Below are 16621 nucleotides of genomic sequence, written 5' to 3' on the forward strand. Positions count from 1 at the left end.
AGTGTCCAGGCAGCTCTCCACCCTGCTCCCTGCCCCACCGTGCCCCCTAGCACCGCCCTGGGCCATTAGGGCCCCTACCCCGCTCCCAGGAGCACAGCACCCCCTATGAACCATGGGGGGTGGGGGGGGTGCAAGCAGCAGGAGCTGGGTTGGGAGGACATTGGGACAGGTCATATTGGGAAATCCAGGGCCCGTGGATGGCAACTGGGGTGTGGGGAAGTAGAAGGGGGGGGCGGGTTAAAGGCTGGAGACGAAGGCTGCTGAACCCCCCCCCAGGGGATCCCGGCTCTGCGGGCCCGAAGCTGCCCCCCACTGCCCCCCCACCCTTTTTTCTGCCCTCCCCGAACACAGACAGACACAAGAGGACCCCATGGCAAAGTAACTCCAAATTTTATTAAAAGGAGGGCAGGGGGCATGCAGCCTCCTGCGGGGACATTTAAAACAGGCCAGGCCGGGGCATGCCCCCGCCCCATGGCACATGGGCAGGAAAGGAGAGGGGGGGCAGGGACCCGCTGCCCCTCTGGGTGTAGGTAGGGGCTAGCCCAACAGCTGGGAAGATGGCCACAAAACCTTCCAGGGTCAGGGACTGGCAGCCGCACCTTTATTTACAGGCCCGAGTGGGTGTGTCGGCCCATTGCCCCCTTCCCGGTACCGTCCGAGGGGGAGACATCGCCAAGGGAGGCTGGGTGGGGACTCCCACCCCCCGCCCCTCCCGTGAGGGATGAAAGAGGCCGCGGGGCAGGTCTAGTTGGCAGGGGCGGGGTTGAAGACAGGCGGCAGCACCCGCCGGGAATTGGCCTTCACCCAGGGGTGCTCCAGCACGGCCCGCAGCGGCAGCCGCTCCGCGGGGTTGTGGCACAGCAGCTTGGTGATCAGGTCCCGGGAACCTTCTGACATGAATGGCGGGAACTGCAGATCCACCTGCCGGGGGCACGCAGAGTCAGAGAGAGGCGGACGCCTGGGTTCTATCCCCGGCTCGGGGTTAGAGCAGGAGGGGCTGGAAGCCAGGACTCCTGGGTTCTCTTCTTGCTGTGGCCCCTTTGCGCCCGCCTTCCCCCTTGGAGCTGGGGTAATGCCCTCAGCCTGGAGCTCATGACTGAGGTGTCCAGTTGTGAGGGGCAGGAGCACAGATCATCCCAGACTTGGGGGACCCCTCCTAGGGATGCCAAAGGACTAGTGGCCCCCTTGGCCAAAACCCACAGCAGCAGCCCTAGGCTGACAGGGGATTGCCTGTGCGGCCTCCCACAATGTGCCGTGAGTTATTCTGCCACATCTCTGGGGCGGGGCAGCCGGTTACTCGGGGACCCCTCATCCAGCACTGAGATGCAGCCACCTCTGGAGTGGGGCGGCTGGTTATCCAGGGACCCCTCGTCCAGCACTGAGATGCAGCCACCTCTGGGGCGGGGCCCCTCACCTTGGTGATGCGGCGATATGTCTCCGTGTGGGTGGAGCTCTCAAAGGGCGGGTGCCCCACCAGGAGCTCATAGCACAAGACCCCGATGCACCATAGATCCACCTTCTCGTCGTGCGTCTTGCCCTCGATCATCTCGGGAGGCAGGTAATCAAGCGTGCCACACATGGTCCTCCGCCTGTGGGGGAGTGGTGCGGGGGGAGCGGTGCGGGGTGAGTGCCAAGCTGAGGATGGGGCAGGGACACCTCCCTTCCCCGCCGCGCCCCTGGCCGGCTCTCACCTGAGGGAGGGCGCATGCACGGACCAGCCGAAGTCGGCGATCTTGAGCTCGCCCTTGAGGCCCATGAGGAGGTTTTCTGGCTTGATGTCACGGTGAATCACCTTCTTGGCGTGGCAGTAGATGAGCGCGTCAGCGAGCTCCTCCATGAACTGTGGGGCAGAGCGCGGGGCGGTCAGGGGGCTGGGTTGGCACGAACCCCCCATTTCCCCCCTAAAATCCAAGCTTTTCAAAAACACTTTGGAGGCGGAAAGAGGCCTTTGAAACAAGGAAAATCCCCACTTGTTTCCACCCGCCCCCTGCGCCCACTTCTTACTGTCCCTGAAAAACAGGGGCGCACAGGTTAAAAATAAATGTTCGGGGGAAAAAAAAAAAAAAAAAAAAAATCAATAAGTTCCTCCACCTGCAGTGGAAAATGTTAAATTATATTCTACTCCCCCCTCACAGCACCCCCCGAGTGCCACCCTGGGGCCAGCCCTGCCTGCCAGGGGAGACCGCCCCCTGCTCCCTGCCCCACAGCGCCCCCTAGCGCCAGCCCCGTCTGCCAGGGGAGAGCACCTCCTGCTGCCCCTGCCCCACAGCGCCCCCTAGCGCCGCCCTGCCTGCCAGGGGAGAGCGCTTCCTGCTGAACCCCCCCGCCCTGCTCCCTGCCCCATAGCGCCCCCTAGCACCGCCCTGGGGCCAGCCCTACCTGCCAGGGGAGAGCACCCCCTGCTGCCCCTGCCCCACAGCACCCCCCTGGGGCCAGCTCTGCCTGCCAGAGAAGAGTGTCCCCTGCTGATTGGGAAACTGAGGCAATAGAGAGAGGAAGTGACTTGCAGAAGGGCACCCAGTAGGCCAGGAGCAGAGCCGCAATCACTAGACCCCACTCTCCTCCAGAACCAGGAAAAGAACCCAGGAGTCCTGGCTCCCAGCCGCCCCCCGCTTTAACCCACTAGCTCCCACTCCCCTCCCAGAGCTGGGGAGAGATCTGCCAGCAGATCAAGGAACGTGATTGTTCCCCTTTATTCGACATTGGTGAGGCCTCATCTGGAGTACTGTGTCCAGTTTTGGGCCCCACACTACAAGAAGGATGTGGAAAAATTGGAAAGAGTCCAGCGGAGGGCAACAAAAATGATTAGGGGGCTGGAGCACATGACTTATGAGGAGAGGCTGAGGGAACTGGGATTGTTTAGTCTCCAGAAGAGAAGAATGAGGGGGGATTTGATAGCAGCCTTCAACTACCTGAAGGGGGGGTTCCAAAGAGGATGGATCTAGGCTGTTCTCAGTGGTGGCAGATGACAGAACAAGGAGCAATGGTCTCAAGTTGCAGTGGGGGAGGTCCAGGTTGGATATTAGGAAACATTATTTCACTAGGAGGGTGGTGAAGCACTGGAATGCGTTACCTAGGGAGGTGGTGGAGTCTCCTTCCTTGGAGGTTTTTAAGGCCCAGCTTGACAAAGCCCTGGCTGGGATGATTTAGTTGGGAATTGGTCCTGCTTTGAGCAGGGGGTTGGACTAGATGACCTCTTGAGGTCCCTTCCAACCCTGATATTCTATGATTCTATGAGAGAGCTCAAGACTCCAAGGAGGAGGCGTGCTAGCAGAGACTGGCTCCACCTAACGAAGAGAGGGAAGAGCATCTTCGCAAGCAGGCTGGCTAACCTAGTGAGGAGGGCTTTAAACTAGGTTCACTGGGGGAAGGAGATCAAAGCCCTGAGGTAAGTGGGGAAATGGGATACCAGGAGGAAGCACGAGCAGGAGAGTGCAAGAGGGGAGGACCCCTGCCTCATACTGAGAAAGCGGGACGATCAGCGAGTTATCTTAAGTGCCTAGACACGAACGCAAGAAACCTGGGAAACAATCAGGGAGAACTGGAAGTCCTGGCACAGTCAGGGAACTATGATGCGATTGGAATAACAGAGACTTGGTGGGATAACTCACATGACTGGAGTACTGTCATGGATGGATATAAACTGTTCAGGAAGGACAGGCAAGGCAGAAAAGGTGGGGGAGTTGCGTTGTATGTAAGAGAGGAGTATGACTGCTCAGAGCTCCGGTATGAAACTGCAAAAAAACCTCAGAGTCTCTGGATTAAGATTAGAAGTGTGAGCAACAAGGGTGAAGTCGTGGTGGGAGTCTGCTATAGACCACCAGACCAGGGGGATGAGGTGGATGAGGGTTTCTTCCGGCAACTAACAGAAGTTACTAGATCGCAGGCCCTGGTTCTCATGGGAGACTTTAATCACCCTGATATCTGCCGGGAGAGCAATACAGACAATCCAGGAAGTTTTTGGAAAGTGTAGGGGACAATTTCCTGGTGCAAGTGCTGGAGGAACCAACTAGGGGCAGAGCTCTTCTTGACCTGCTGCTCACAAACAGGGAAGAATTAGTAGGGGAAGCAAAAGTGGATGGGAACCTGGGAGGCAGTGACCATGAGATGGTCGAGTTCAGGATCCTGACACAAGGAAGGAAGGAGAGCAGCCGAATACGGACCCTGGACTTCAGAAAAGCAGACTTTGACTCCCTCGGGGAACTGATGGGCAGGATCCCCTGGGAGAATAACACGAAGGGGAAAGGCGTCCAGGAGAGCTGGCTGTATTTTAAAGAATCCTTATTGAGGTTGCAGGAACAAATCATCCCGAAGTGTAGAAAGAATAGTAAATATGGCAGGCGACCGGCTTGGCTTAACAGTGAAATCATTGCTGATCTTAAACACAAAGAAGAAGCTTACAAGAGTGGAAGATTGGACAAATGACCAGGGAGGAGTATAAAAATATTGCTCAGGCGTGCAGGAGTGAAATCAGGAAGGCCAAATCACACTTGGAGTTGCAGTTAGCAAGGAATGTTAAGAGTAACAAGAAGGGTTTCTTCAGGTATGTTAGCAACAAGAAGAAAGTCAAGGGAAGTGTGGGCCCCTTACTGAATGAGGGAGGCAACCTAGTGACAGAGGATGTGGAAAAAGCTAATGTACTCGATGCCTTTTTTTGCCTCTGTCTTCACGAACAAGGTCAGCTCCCAGATTGCTGCACTGGACAGCACAGTATGGGGAGGGGGTGACCAGCCCTCCGTGGAGAAAGAAGTGGCTCAGGACTATTTAGAAAAACTGGACGTGCACAAGTCCATGGGGCCGGATGCGCTGCATCCGAGGATGCTAAAGGAGTTGGCGGATGTGATTGCAGAGCCACTGGCCATAATCTTTGAAAACTCATGGCGATCGGGGAAGGTCCCAGATGACTGGAAAAAGGCTAATGTAGTGCCCATCTTTAAAAAAGGGAAGGAGGAGGATCCGGGGAACTACAGGCCAGTCAGCCTCACCTCAGTCCCTGGAAAAATCATGGAGCAGGTCCTCAAGGAATCAATTCTGAAGCACTTAGAGGAGAGGAAAGTGATCAGGAACAGTCAGCATGGATTCACCAAGGGCAAGTCATGCCTGACTAACCTAATTGCCTTTTATGAGGAGATAACTGGCTCTGTGGATGAGGGGAAAGCAGTGGACGTGTTATTCCTCGACTTTAGCAAAGCTTTTGATACGGTCTCCCACAGTATTCTTGCCGGCAAGTTAAAGAAGTATGGGCTGGATGAATGGACTATAAGGTGGATAGAAAGCTGGCTAGATCGTCGGGCTCAACGGCTCCATGTCTAGTTGGCAGCCGGTTTCAAGCGGAGTGCCCCAAGGTTCGGTCCTGGGGCCGGTTTTGTTCAATATCTTCATTAATGATCTGGAGGATGGCGTGGACTGCACCCTCAGCAAGTTTGCAGATGACACTAAACTGGGAGGAGTGGTAGATACACTGGAGGGTAGGGATAGGATACAGAGGGACCTAGACAAATTAGAGGATTGGGCCAAAAGAAACCTGATGAGGTTCAACAAGGACAAGTGCAGAGTCCTGCACTTAGGACGGAAGAATCCCATGCACTGCTACAGAGGAGGGACTGAATGGCTAGGCAGCAGTTCTGCGGAAAAGGACCTAGGGGTTACAGTGGACGAGAAGCTGGATATGAGTCGACAGTGTGCCCTTGTTGCCAAGAAGGCTAACAGCATTTTGGGCTGTATAAGTAGGGGCATTGCCAGCAGATCGAGGGACGTGATCATTCCCCTCTATTCGACACTGGGGAGGCCTCATCTGGAGTACTGTGTCCAGTTTTGGGCCCCACACTACAAGAAGGATGTGGGAAAATTGGAGAGAGTCCAGCGGAGGGCGACAAAAATTATTAGGGGGCTGGAGCACATGACTTATGAGGAGAGGCTGAAGGAACTGGGATTGTTTAGTCTGCAGAAGAGAAGAATGAGGGGGGATTTGATAGCTGCTTTCAACTACCTGAAGGAGTGTTCCAAAGAGGATGGATCTAGACTGTTCTCAGTGGTAGCAGATGACAGAACAAGGAGAAATGGTCTCAAGTTGCAGTGGGGGAGGTTAAGGTTGGATATTAGGAAACACTATTTCCCTAGGAGGGTCGTGAAGCACTGGAATGGGATCCCTGGGGAGGTGGTGGAATCTCCTTCCTTAGAGGTTTTTAAGGTCACGCTTGACAAAGCCCTGGCTGGGATGATTTGGTTGGGGATTGGTCCTGCTTTGAGCAGGGAGTTGGACTAAATACCTCCCGAGGTCCCCTCCAACCCTGATATTCTATGATTCTATGACTCCTAGCTCCCAGCCCCCCCCACTCTAACCATTAGACCGCACGCCCCCTCAGAACCTGGCAGAGAACCCAGGCGTCCTGACTCCCAGCCAGCGCTCTCCCCATAGACCATGCCACCCTCACAGCCAAGGTGGAGATGGCACGTGCCACGCCTGTATCTAACAGGGGTCTGCAGCCCCCATCTGCCCTTGCCCCCGGCCTGGGGGGCACTGCACCCAACGGGCCCCTGCACACTCACTGTGGCAGTCTTCTGCTCGTCGAACTGCCGGCATTTCTGCAGCTCCTTGTAGAGCTCGCCGCGGGGCGCATACTCCAGGATCAGGTAGACCCGCTTCTTGTCGTGGAAATAGTTGTAGAGGCGCAGGATGTTGGGGTGTCTGCGGGCCAAAGGCAGGGTGCAGTGAGAGCCGGGCCTGAGCACAGAGAGTGCCCCCCGCCCATGGCCCAGTGCCCACTAGGGAGCCCCCGCCCCACTCCCTATGAGGCTGCTCAGGGAGGGCCCGAGTCAGAGTCAGATCACCAAGGGGTAGGGCAACTGGGGGGGAAAGGGGGGGGGTTTGTCTCCCCTCCCAATGGGGGGCAGCACTCTTCCCTGCCCCTGATCCCCCCGCCAGAGAGACCCCCACATGCACGGCCTGGGACATTGGTTACTGAGGGGGTGTCGTGGGGGTGCCCCAGCTGGCCTCTCCCAGGGCAGGACGGCCCCCCCAGACTGGTCCAATCCACAGCTTCAGGGCTGCACCCGGGACACCCCCACCCCAAGGGGCTTCCACCTCCTCTCTGCTTCCCGATCTCCTGGGTCCCTTATCTGCAGGCCAGGCTTCGGGGGCCCGCCGCCAATCCCTTCTCAGGGTCGCGCCCCCAGCCAGGACCCTGCTCCACACGGTGCCCCCTGGAGGCGCCGGCATTGAGTCTGCCCCACCCCGCCCGCACCCAGTCCCACCCACTGGAGATGGGACTGGATCTCGATCTCCCGCCGCAGCTGGTGCTCCACGCCCTCCTTCTCCATCTGCGACTTGAAGAGCACCTTGAGCGCCACGATGAACCGGGATGCCCGCTCCCGGGCCAGGTATACGTTCCCGAACTTCCCCTTGCCCAGCGGGCGCCCGATCTCAAAGTCATTGATGGTAAAGACTCGCCTGGCGGGGGGGCGGAGGGGTTAGAGTTGGGGGGTGCAGAACGGGATGCTAAGGGACAGCAGGGGATTTGTACTCCCCCAGATCCCCCGTCCCCCACAGGGTCCCTGCTCCCACGCAGCCCTCCCCCCAGGACCTGGCTGCCCCACATCCCCCCCCCCACCCCCAGGCATCCCTTCCCCCCCAGGGCCCAGCCACCCCAGATCCCCTCCCTGGAGCCCAGCCACACCAGATCCCCCCCTCTGCCCCCAGCAGCCCACCCCCCAGGATCCGACCGCCCCAGATCCCCCTTCCCCCACAGGGCCCGGCTGCCCCAGATCCCCCCCTCCTCCTGGGCAGTCCTCCCCCCGAATTGCCCAGCTGCCCCAGATCCCCCCCCAGATACCTCCATTGGAGCCCAGCCTCCCCACATCCCCCTCCCCTCTGGGCAGCTCTGCCCCATGGGCCCAGCCATCCCAGATCCTCCACCCCCTCCCCCACCAGAGCCCTGCCACCCCAGAAACCCCCCTCCCCACCCCGGGGCCCAGCTGCCCCAGAAACTCCCCTCCCCCCCAGCAGCCCTTCCCCAAGGCCCAGCTGTCCTAGATCTCCCTTCCCTCTGGTAGCCCCCCACCCCACCAATGCTCCCCAGGGCCTGGCTGCCCCAAATCCCATCCTCTGCCCCAGATCTCCCTAGCCCAGACAGCAGATCTCCAGGGAACCACCTGGATCGGGGTGAGGGGGATGTCAGCCAGGACGGGCAGCCCCAAAGTGAGCACTCTTTCTTCCCCCCCACCACGCAGGAGCCAGATCTCAGTGTCCTCTAAGGGAAAGTGCCACCCCGGCCCCCCAGCCCAGCCCAAGCCACCTCCCTTGCAGAGACACTCACTGGGGGGTGGGTTGAGCCGCCTGGGCACCGGAGCTGAGTTCGGCAGGCACCCTGCCTGGGACGGCTGCGGAGAGGGAGAGTGAGTCACATCCTAGCATACCCCGGTGCACCAGGCCCACCCTCCCCAAAGACAGGTCCCGGTGGGCAGCCCAGACATTATGGGTGCCCACAGCTCCCAGCTGAGCCAGACTGCGGGCGATGCCCCGTCCACCATCTCTGGCCTGGGCGAACCCGGAGGTCGGGCTGGCTGATCGAATGGGCCCTACTAGACTGTCGGAAATCCCCACTTCGCCTTTCTCCCCCATTCTGAGCTCCTAGACCCATCGATTCCAAGGCCAGACGGGCCCCCGAGATCGCCCGCTCTGCCTTCCTTTCTAACGCAGGCCTCGAAACTGCCCTGAATTAACACCCGGCCGAGCCTGAGCAGATCTGTTGGGGGGGAGGACAGATTCCCCTTCCCCCCCCCCGCGTACCCCCAGCCCCCAACTTGCCCCTCCCGACCTGGCTTCTGGATGCTGGAGGACTTCAGGATAATCTTATTGGTGCTGGCCATTGCCCTCTGCGCCAGCAGCGACTCGGAGGGGGTGCCGCTGGGCATGTAGGGATCCTTCCGGGGGACTCGCTGGGGGCCCGGCCCGCTCAGCACCCCATACTGCAGGGGGGAGAGACAGAGAGCAGCCGAGGGTTACAGACAGGTGCCAGAGGCTGGACGGGGTCTCTCCAAAGAAAAGAAACCCTAGAACAGATCTGTTAGAAAACCAGCCCATCTCGAGTGGGAAATTGTCAGCGATGGCGAATCCCCATTGACAAATACTGGTTTCCCGGGCAGATATTTATAGACGTTCTCCCTTCACCTTCTGTTTGATAAGTGAAATAGATCAAGCTGCTGGTGTCTCTCACCCCAAGGCCGGTTTTCTCCCAGTTTACTACATCGCTCGGAATCAGTGCCCGTATTTATCATTGGTCTGTGGTGGCTGCCACCGCTCCTGTACTGTAACTAGGCAGTGCGGGCACTGAGCAGGGGCTTTCACTTTGCCTCAGCACCTGTGTCATAACTGTAAAGGGAAGGGTAACAACCCTCCTGTATACAATACTATAAAATCCCTCCTGGCCAGAGACTCCAAAATCCTTTTACCTGTAAAGGGTTAAGAAGCTCAGGTAACCTGGCTGACACCTGACCCAAAGGACCAATAAGGGGACAAGATACTTTCAAATCTTGGGGGTTGGGGGGGGGGGGGGGGGAAGCTTTTGTTTGTGCTCTTTGTTTTGGTGGGTGTTCGCTCTTGGGACTAAGAGGTAGAGGATGTTGTGCAGTGCCCGGTGGGGGGGATCCAATACCTGGTGGGGGGAGAGGGTTTTGTGCAGCGCCCGGGCGGGGGGCTCTGTTCTCAGGTGGGGGGGGGGCGCGCGAGAGGGTTTTGTGCAGCACCTAGGTGGGGGGGCTCTGATCTGGGGGATGGGGGGGGTTGTGCAGCGCCTGGGTAGGGGGGGGGCTCCGATCTCAGGTGGGGGGAGAGGGTTTTGTGCAGTGCCCGGGTGAGGGGGGTCTCCGATCTCGGGGGGGGGGGGGGGAAGAGGGTTTTGTGCAGCACGGGGGGGCGGGGTAGAGGGGTTTGTGCAGTGCCCGGGGGGGGGTTCCGATCTCTGGCGGGGGGAGAGGGTTTTGTGCAGCGCCCAGGTTGGGGGGGGGCTCCAATCTGGGGGGGGTAGAGGGTTTTGTGCACCGCCCGGGTGGGGGGCTCCGATCTAGGGTGGGGGGGCAGGAGAGAGGGTTTTGTGCAGCGCCTGGCACAACAGAATCCCTCCCACCCTAGGCCCGCCAGTTTGGCTCACCTTGGCCAGGCTGGTGCCGCTACCAGGGGTCACATTCTCCTTGTAGGCCATTCTGTGGGGAGAAGCAGACACAGCATCAGCACCAGCCTAAGCGGTCACCCAGAGTCCCTGCCTGCGGAGACCCTGATCGCCAGAGGGCCCTGGATCAGGGGGATCCCCTCGGGGCACAAGGATCCCCCTTTACAGAAGAGATCAGAGCGATTCAGGGTCACACGGGGAGTCAGGAGTCAAGTACCAGCCCAGTGCCCTAAGCACTACCCCAACCTTCCCCGGCTAAACAGATCGAACACCCGGCGTGTCTCACTCCCCGGCCGGTTTATGGCTCTTCTCTGAGCCTCACGTCCCTCTGGAATTTAGCTGTACTAAAGCACATAGTTCGCATGCACCCAGGTCACCAAGCGATCCAGAGTGCCCTGTATCAGTGACCCGACCTGTTCGTTATTCACCGCGTCCCCAGCTGTCGGGTCATCGCCAAGTTCTAGCGGGGACAATTTGCTCTTTTCTTCCAGGTCACTGAGAAAGATGTTAAATAGCGTCGGGCCAAGCCCCGATCCCCGTGGGACCCCACTGGAAACAGACCAGCTGTTTGAATCGGCCACACCGGCGTGCCCCAGGGGACCTAACGCACAAAGACAATTGCTCCCGGGGGACCGATTTGGGGAGGGAAAGAACATGAACCCTCCTTTATGACAAAGGCTGGAAAGTCGATTTCCTCCCCCAAATAAGCTTATTGAGCTTCCCCTGTCCCCACCCCACGGGCCTGGCCTTTGCCAGAGGTCTCTGTGGAGGACTAGTGATCACCCAACTCTGAAGGGGAATTTTAACACAGAGGTTTTTCCTCCCAGCTGTTTGACAGGCATTGGAGTGACACAGCTCTTCGCCCCCAGAGAACAGGCTTTGAGATGGTCTGGATTTAAAGCCCCTGCCCATCCCATCTGCCCCAACCTCAGGCCAGCTTTAAAAACAGAGAGCCGGCAACGCTCTGTCAGCAGTTCTGGCCACAGCCGTACCACGGATTCGGAGTCTCCCAGCCAAGCCTGGGAAACGCAGCTCCGACCGCCCCTTCCCGCCGGCGTTACAGATCAGCTTACGTCTATAACTACACGATCACATGCTACGGTTTCCACAGGAGCCCTGCCTCAATCCGTGGACGGTGCTTGCTCAATGAGCCACTCGTCGCTCCGTGGCTGTCTCTTTGTTTAACACCTGCACCCCCCCCCTCCCCAGCTTGTTTCATAGATTCTAGGGCTGGAAGGGACCTCGAGAGGTCATTGAGTCCAGTTCCCCGCTCTCATGGCAGGACCAAATACTGTCTAGACCATCCCTGATAGACATTTATCTAACCTACTCTTGAAATATCTCCAGACATGGAGATTCCACAACCTCCCTAGGCAATTTATTCCAGTGTTTAACCACCCTGACAGTTAGGAACTTTTTCCTAATGTCCAACCTAGACCTCCCTTGCTGCAGTTTAAACCCATTGCTTCTGGTTCTATCCTCAGAGGCTAAGATACACAAGTTTTCTCCCTCCTCCTCATGACACCCTTTTAGATACCTGAAAACTGTGATCATGTCCCCTCTCAGTCTTCTCTTTTCCAAACTAAACAAACCCAATTCTTTCAGCCTTCCTTCATAGGTCATGTTCTCAAGACCTTTAATCATTCTTGTTGCTCTTCTCTGGACCCTCTCCAATTTCTCCACATCTTTCTTGAAATGCGGCGCCCAGAACTGGACACAATACTCCAGCTGAGGCCTAACCAGCACAGAGTAGAGCGGAAGAATGACTTCTCATGTCTTGCTCACAACACATCTGTTAATACATCCCACAATCACGTTTGCTTTTTTTGCAACAGCATCACACTGTTGACTCATATTTAGCTAGTGGTCCACTATAACCCCTAGATCCCTTTCTGCCGTACTCCTTCCTAAGTGGAGCACTTTGCATTTGTCTTTATTAAACTTTGTCCTGTTTACCTCAGACCATTTCTCCAATTTGTCCAGATCATTTTGAATTATGACCCTATCCTCCAAAGCAGTTGCAATCCCTCCCAGTTTGGTATCATCTGCAAATTTAATAAGCGTACTTTCCATGCCAATATCTAAGATATCTTCGTTGATGAAGATATTGAACAGAGCCGGTCCCAAAACAGAACCCCACTTGTTATACCTTTCCAGCAGGATTGGAAACCATTAATAACTACTCTCTGAGTACAGTTATTCAGCCAGTTATGCACCCACCTTATAGTAGCCCCATCTAAGTTGTATTTGCCTAGTTTATCGATAAGAATATCATGCGAGACCATATCAAATGCCTTACTAAAGTCTAGGTATACCACATCCTCCGCTTTGTTATCCTATCAAAGAAAGCTATCAGATTGGTTTGACATGATTTGTTCTTTACAAATCCATGCTGGCTATTCCCTATCACCTTTCCACCTTCCAAGTGTTTGCAGATGATTTCCTTAATTACTTGCTCCATTATCTTCCCTGGCACAGAAGTTAAAGTAACTGGTCTGTAGTTTCCTGGGTTGATTTTATTTCCCTTTTTATAGATGGGCACTATGTTTGCCTTTTTCCAGTCTTCTGGAATCTCTCCTGCTGCTGCTTCTAACCCTGTGCTCGCGATGCTCCATCTCCCCCAGTGCTCGGCCCTCCGGGAGCCGAGCGCTTCCCATGCCTTGATTTCTCTTACTGGCCCTGCCAGCTGAGGGCTTTTGCTCCCATTTTACAGAAGGAGAACGGAGGCACCGAGGCAGCAATACGTTGTGTCACACAGTGCCTGGCATGTTCACAGCACAGCTCCCGGTGACTTCAGCTGCAAGCGCGTGGCCGGCTGCCAATTAGACCCTATGGGCTCATTTTGGGCACCCAAAAAGGGAGGAAGACTCATTGAGTGGCCATCTGGAAAGCATTTGGTGGAAGCGACTTGGCCAATGTCTCCTGGGAACTCTGTGACAGAGACATGGACGGAATCCAGCTCCCCGGGAACAACCAGGGCCGTGATCCCTGCCAGATTTCAAGTCCCTGCTCCAAAGCTGGGGGGCGATGGAGACTCTCAAAGAAAGTCTTAAGAATTTAACAGGGGGAAAGTGCCTTATTTTTTCCTATCTTCATTCTCAGAAATGGCTGACCCATTCTGGCTGAAAGAACAGGGTCTGGACCCCACAGAGTAAACAACTGAGCCACCTAGTACGTCAAGCAACATCCTAGCAAGAGCTGGGCATGGACGGGGGCAGGAGCGGATGTATTTGGATCACTAGAAAGTTGAGTTCAATTTGTGCAGCCCACCCCCCAGCGGGGCCAAGGGGCTGCCCCCAGCCGGACGAGGGGCACTCCAACCACCCCAGGAAAAGCCAAGTGATGGCCCCATGCCTGGGGGTCCTGTCCAGTTGCAAGTTGTCTCAGTGTTTCCCCATTAACAGCCCAGTCACTAGTTAGTTCACTTGCTTACTCTGTGGGGTACCCCGGGGCTCAACTGTCACAGCCCCCAAGCCCACCCCTCATCACCCCCCAACTCCCAGAGAACCCCCCACCCCAACTCAGCCCGCCTGCACCCCACACATCCCACCCTAGTCAATAACGCCCATGCCAGGCTGCCTCAGAGCCCCCCCAACCCCACACTAACCCAACCCAATCCCAACCCATCAGCCACCTGAAACCAGCCCAGCGACCCAATACCCCAACCCCCTCCCTGGGTCCCCCACTCCCCCTCCCCCAACCCTAGCACCAGAGCCCCCTGCTCCCGAACCCACCCACCCCCACCCCTAGGATCTGCTCCCTACTCCCTACTCATCCCAGCCCCCCCGTCCAAATCCCCAGCCCCAACTCACCCATCCCAGATCCCAGCCCTCCACGTACCAGTTAACCCTGAGCCGCCCATCCTACCCACACTCCACCTGGCTCAAAGACCCCCTCCCATGCCAAAGCCCCCCCCCAAACTCACATCCCTACTCCTCCAACCCCCCATAACCCCTGCGCCTCATCCCCATACCCCCCCCCCCCCCACACACACACTCCACAGTCCAGGGCAGTCTGCAGCGTGGGACCGGCAGAGTGGGGAGTCCGGGCCACGCTGTGGCGTGGGACCGGCAGAGGGAGAGGCCAGGGCGTCTGGGCCAGACTCCCCAAGATGGACTTGGCTGAAAGTCACTGATTTCTGTGCTAGCAAATTCTGTTCTCCGCTGTGTTCCTGACGACTAATAAACCTCCTGTTTTACCGGCGGGCTGGGAGTCATGTCTGACTGCGGAGTTGGGGTGCGCGGAATCGCTGTGGGAAGCGCAGGTGAGGAAGGGGAGGCTGGATGCTCCGAGGTCAGACCCAGGAAGGTGGAAGCCGTGGGAGCTTCTTGCCCTGGAGACAGTCTGCTCACAGAGAGGAGGCTCCCCCAGAGTCCCAACTGGCTTCATAGGGAGCAGTGTCAGAGCATCGCCCGGGGACTCTGTGACAGCCCCCCAACTCCCTCATAACCCCCCAGCTCCTCCAGCCCCCCACATCCCCATAACCCCCCAGCTCCTCCAGCCCCCTACACCCCCAACTCCTCCAGCCCCCCACACCCCCATAACCCCCCAGCTCCTCCAGCCCCCCACACCCCCATAACCCCCAACTCCTCCAGCCCCCCACATCCCCATAACCCCCCAGCTCCTCCAGCCCCCCACACCCCCATAACCCCTAACTCCTCCAGCCCCCACATCCCCTTAACCCCCCAGCTCCTCCAGCCCCCCATAACCCCCAACTCCTCCAGCCCCCCACATCCCCATAACCCCCCAGCTCCTCCAGCCCCCCACACCCCCATAACCCCCCAGCTCCTCCAGCCCCCCACACCCCCAACTCCTCCAGCCCCCCACATCCCCATAACCCCCCAGCTCCTCCAGCCCCCCACACCCCCATAACCCCCAACTCCTCCAGCCCCCCACATCCCCTTAACCCCCCAGCCCCCCACATCCCCATAACCCCCCAGCTCCTCCAGCCCCCCACACCCCCATAACCCCCCAGCTCCTCCAGCCCCCCACACCCCCACACCCCCCCAGCTCCTCCAGCCCCCCACACCCCCATAACCCCCAACTCCTCCAGCCCCCCACACCCCCAACTCCTCCAGCCCCCCACATCCCCTTAACCCCCCAGCTCCTCCAGCCCCCCACACCCCCTTAACCCCCCAGCTCCTCCAGCCCCCCACACCCCCATAACCCCCCACACCCCCATAACCCCCAACTCCTCCAGCCCCCCACATCCCCATAACCCCCAACTCCTCCAGCCCCCCACATCCCCTTAACCCCCCCAGCTCCTCCAGCCCCCCACACCCCCATAACCCCCCAGCTCCTCCAGCCCCCCACACCCCCATAACCCCCAACTCCTCCAGCCCCCCACACCCCCATAACCCCCAACTCCTCCAGCCCCCCACACCCCCATAACCCCCCACACCCCCATAACCCCCCAGCTCCTCCAGCCCCCCACAACCCCCCAGCTCCTCCAGCCCCCCACACCCCCATAACCCCCCAGCTCCTCCAGCCCCCCACACCCCCAACTCCTCCAGCCCCCCACATCCCCATAACCCCCCAGCTCCTCCAGCCCCCCACACCCCCATAACCCCCAACTCCTCCAGCCCCCCACATCCCCTTAACCCCCCAGCCCCCCACACCCCCACACCCCCCCAGCTCCTCCAGCCCCCCACACCCCCACACCCCCCCAGCTCCTCCAGCCCCCCACACCCCCACACCCCCCCAGCTCCTCCAGCCCCCCACACCCCCATAACCCCCAACTCCTCCAGCCCCCCACACCCCCAACTCCTCCAGCCCCCCACATCCCCTTAACCCCCCAGCTCCTCCAGCCCCCCACATCCCCTTAACCCCCCAGCTCCTCCAGACCCCCACACCCCCATAACCCCCCACACCCCCAACTCCTCCAGCCCCCCACATCCCCATAACCCCCAACTCCTCCAGCCCCCCACATCCCCATAACCCCCCAGCTCCTCCAGCCCCCCACACCCCCATAACCCCCCAGCTCCTCCAGCCCCCCACACCCCCATAACCCCCCACACCCCCATAACCCCCCAACTCCTCCAGCCCCCCATATCCCCCCCTCAAGCCCCTAGACCGTGACGGTACCTACCCGGGGCTCGCGCGCTCCGCTCGCTCTGCCGAGCCGGCCTCCCACGGGCGCTGACAGGCCGCGCGCTCTGAGGGCACCAGCCAATTGCGGAGACCGGCGGCGCCAGTCCCGGTGCGGTCTGGCCAATCAGAGGCCCCAGCTCGCGGTTCAAAATCGCTCCCGGCAGCTCATTGGGCAGTCAGGCAAACGGAGGGCCGGGCTAGAGTCCACCGGTCACGCCTCTCTCGCTCAGCCATTGACCGCCGGAGCCGGAAGACTCCGCCCCCGGTCTTACGATTAAAAAAAGCAAAAACGGAGGCTCCTGTCAATCACTCCGGACCGCGGCCAATCAAAGAAGGGAGGCGTGGCGCCCCGCCATTTTGTAAGG

The 16621-nt window shown here is 58.8% G+C and overlaps 1 protein-coding gene across 2 annotated transcripts; it reads right to left on the reverse strand.

Moving 5' to 3' along the window:
- Positions 1 to 371: 371 nt before the first annotated feature.
- On the reverse strand, positions 372 to 16312 carry AURKB (aurora kinase B). 2 transcript variants are annotated; one of them, XM_054005831.1, is made up of 9 exons: positions 16255 to 16312; positions 10149 to 10200; positions 8817 to 8967; positions 8316 to 8379; positions 7259 to 7450; positions 6550 to 6688; positions 1692 to 1840; positions 1415 to 1589; positions 372 to 921 (listed from the first exon to the last, which is right to left on the reverse strand). In XM_054005831.1, exons 2-9 carry the CDS (start codon positions 10197 to 10199, stop codon positions 745 to 747), a joined length of 1098 nt encoding a protein of 365 aa, XP_053861806.1. In that variant the 5' UTR covers position 10200; positions 16255 to 16312; the 3' UTR covers positions 372 to 744. The 2 variants fall into 2 exon arrangements, with proteins under 2 accessions (XP_053861806.1, XP_053861807.1); XM_054005832.1 differs by lacking the exon at positions 16255 to 16312 and adding an exon at positions 14366 to 14577.
- Positions 16313 to 16621: the final 309 nt, after the last annotated feature.

This window comes from Malaclemys terrapin, chromosome 15 (genome assembly GCF_027887155.1).
Source record: "Malaclemys terrapin pileata isolate rMalTer1 chromosome 15, rMalTer1.hap1, whole genome shotgun sequence".
NCBI lineage: Eukaryota > Metazoa > Chordata > Testudines > Emydidae > Malaclemys > Malaclemys terrapin.

Bases quoted from the DNA above. Each gene is read 5' to 3' on its own strand.
- AURKB (XM_054005831.1), bottom strand. From the start codon at position 10,199: ATGGCCTACAAGGAGAATGTGACCCCTGGTAGCGGCACCAGCCTGGCC. The intron at 6,689-7,258 runs GTGGGTGGGACT...TTTGGCCCGCAG, and splicing joins GAGATCCAGTCCCATCTCCA to ACACCCCAACATCCTGCGCC. The intron at 1,841-6,549 runs GTGAGTGTGCAG...TCTGCCCCACAG, and splicing joins ACGAGCAGAAGACTGCCACA to TTCATGGAGGAGCTCGCTGA.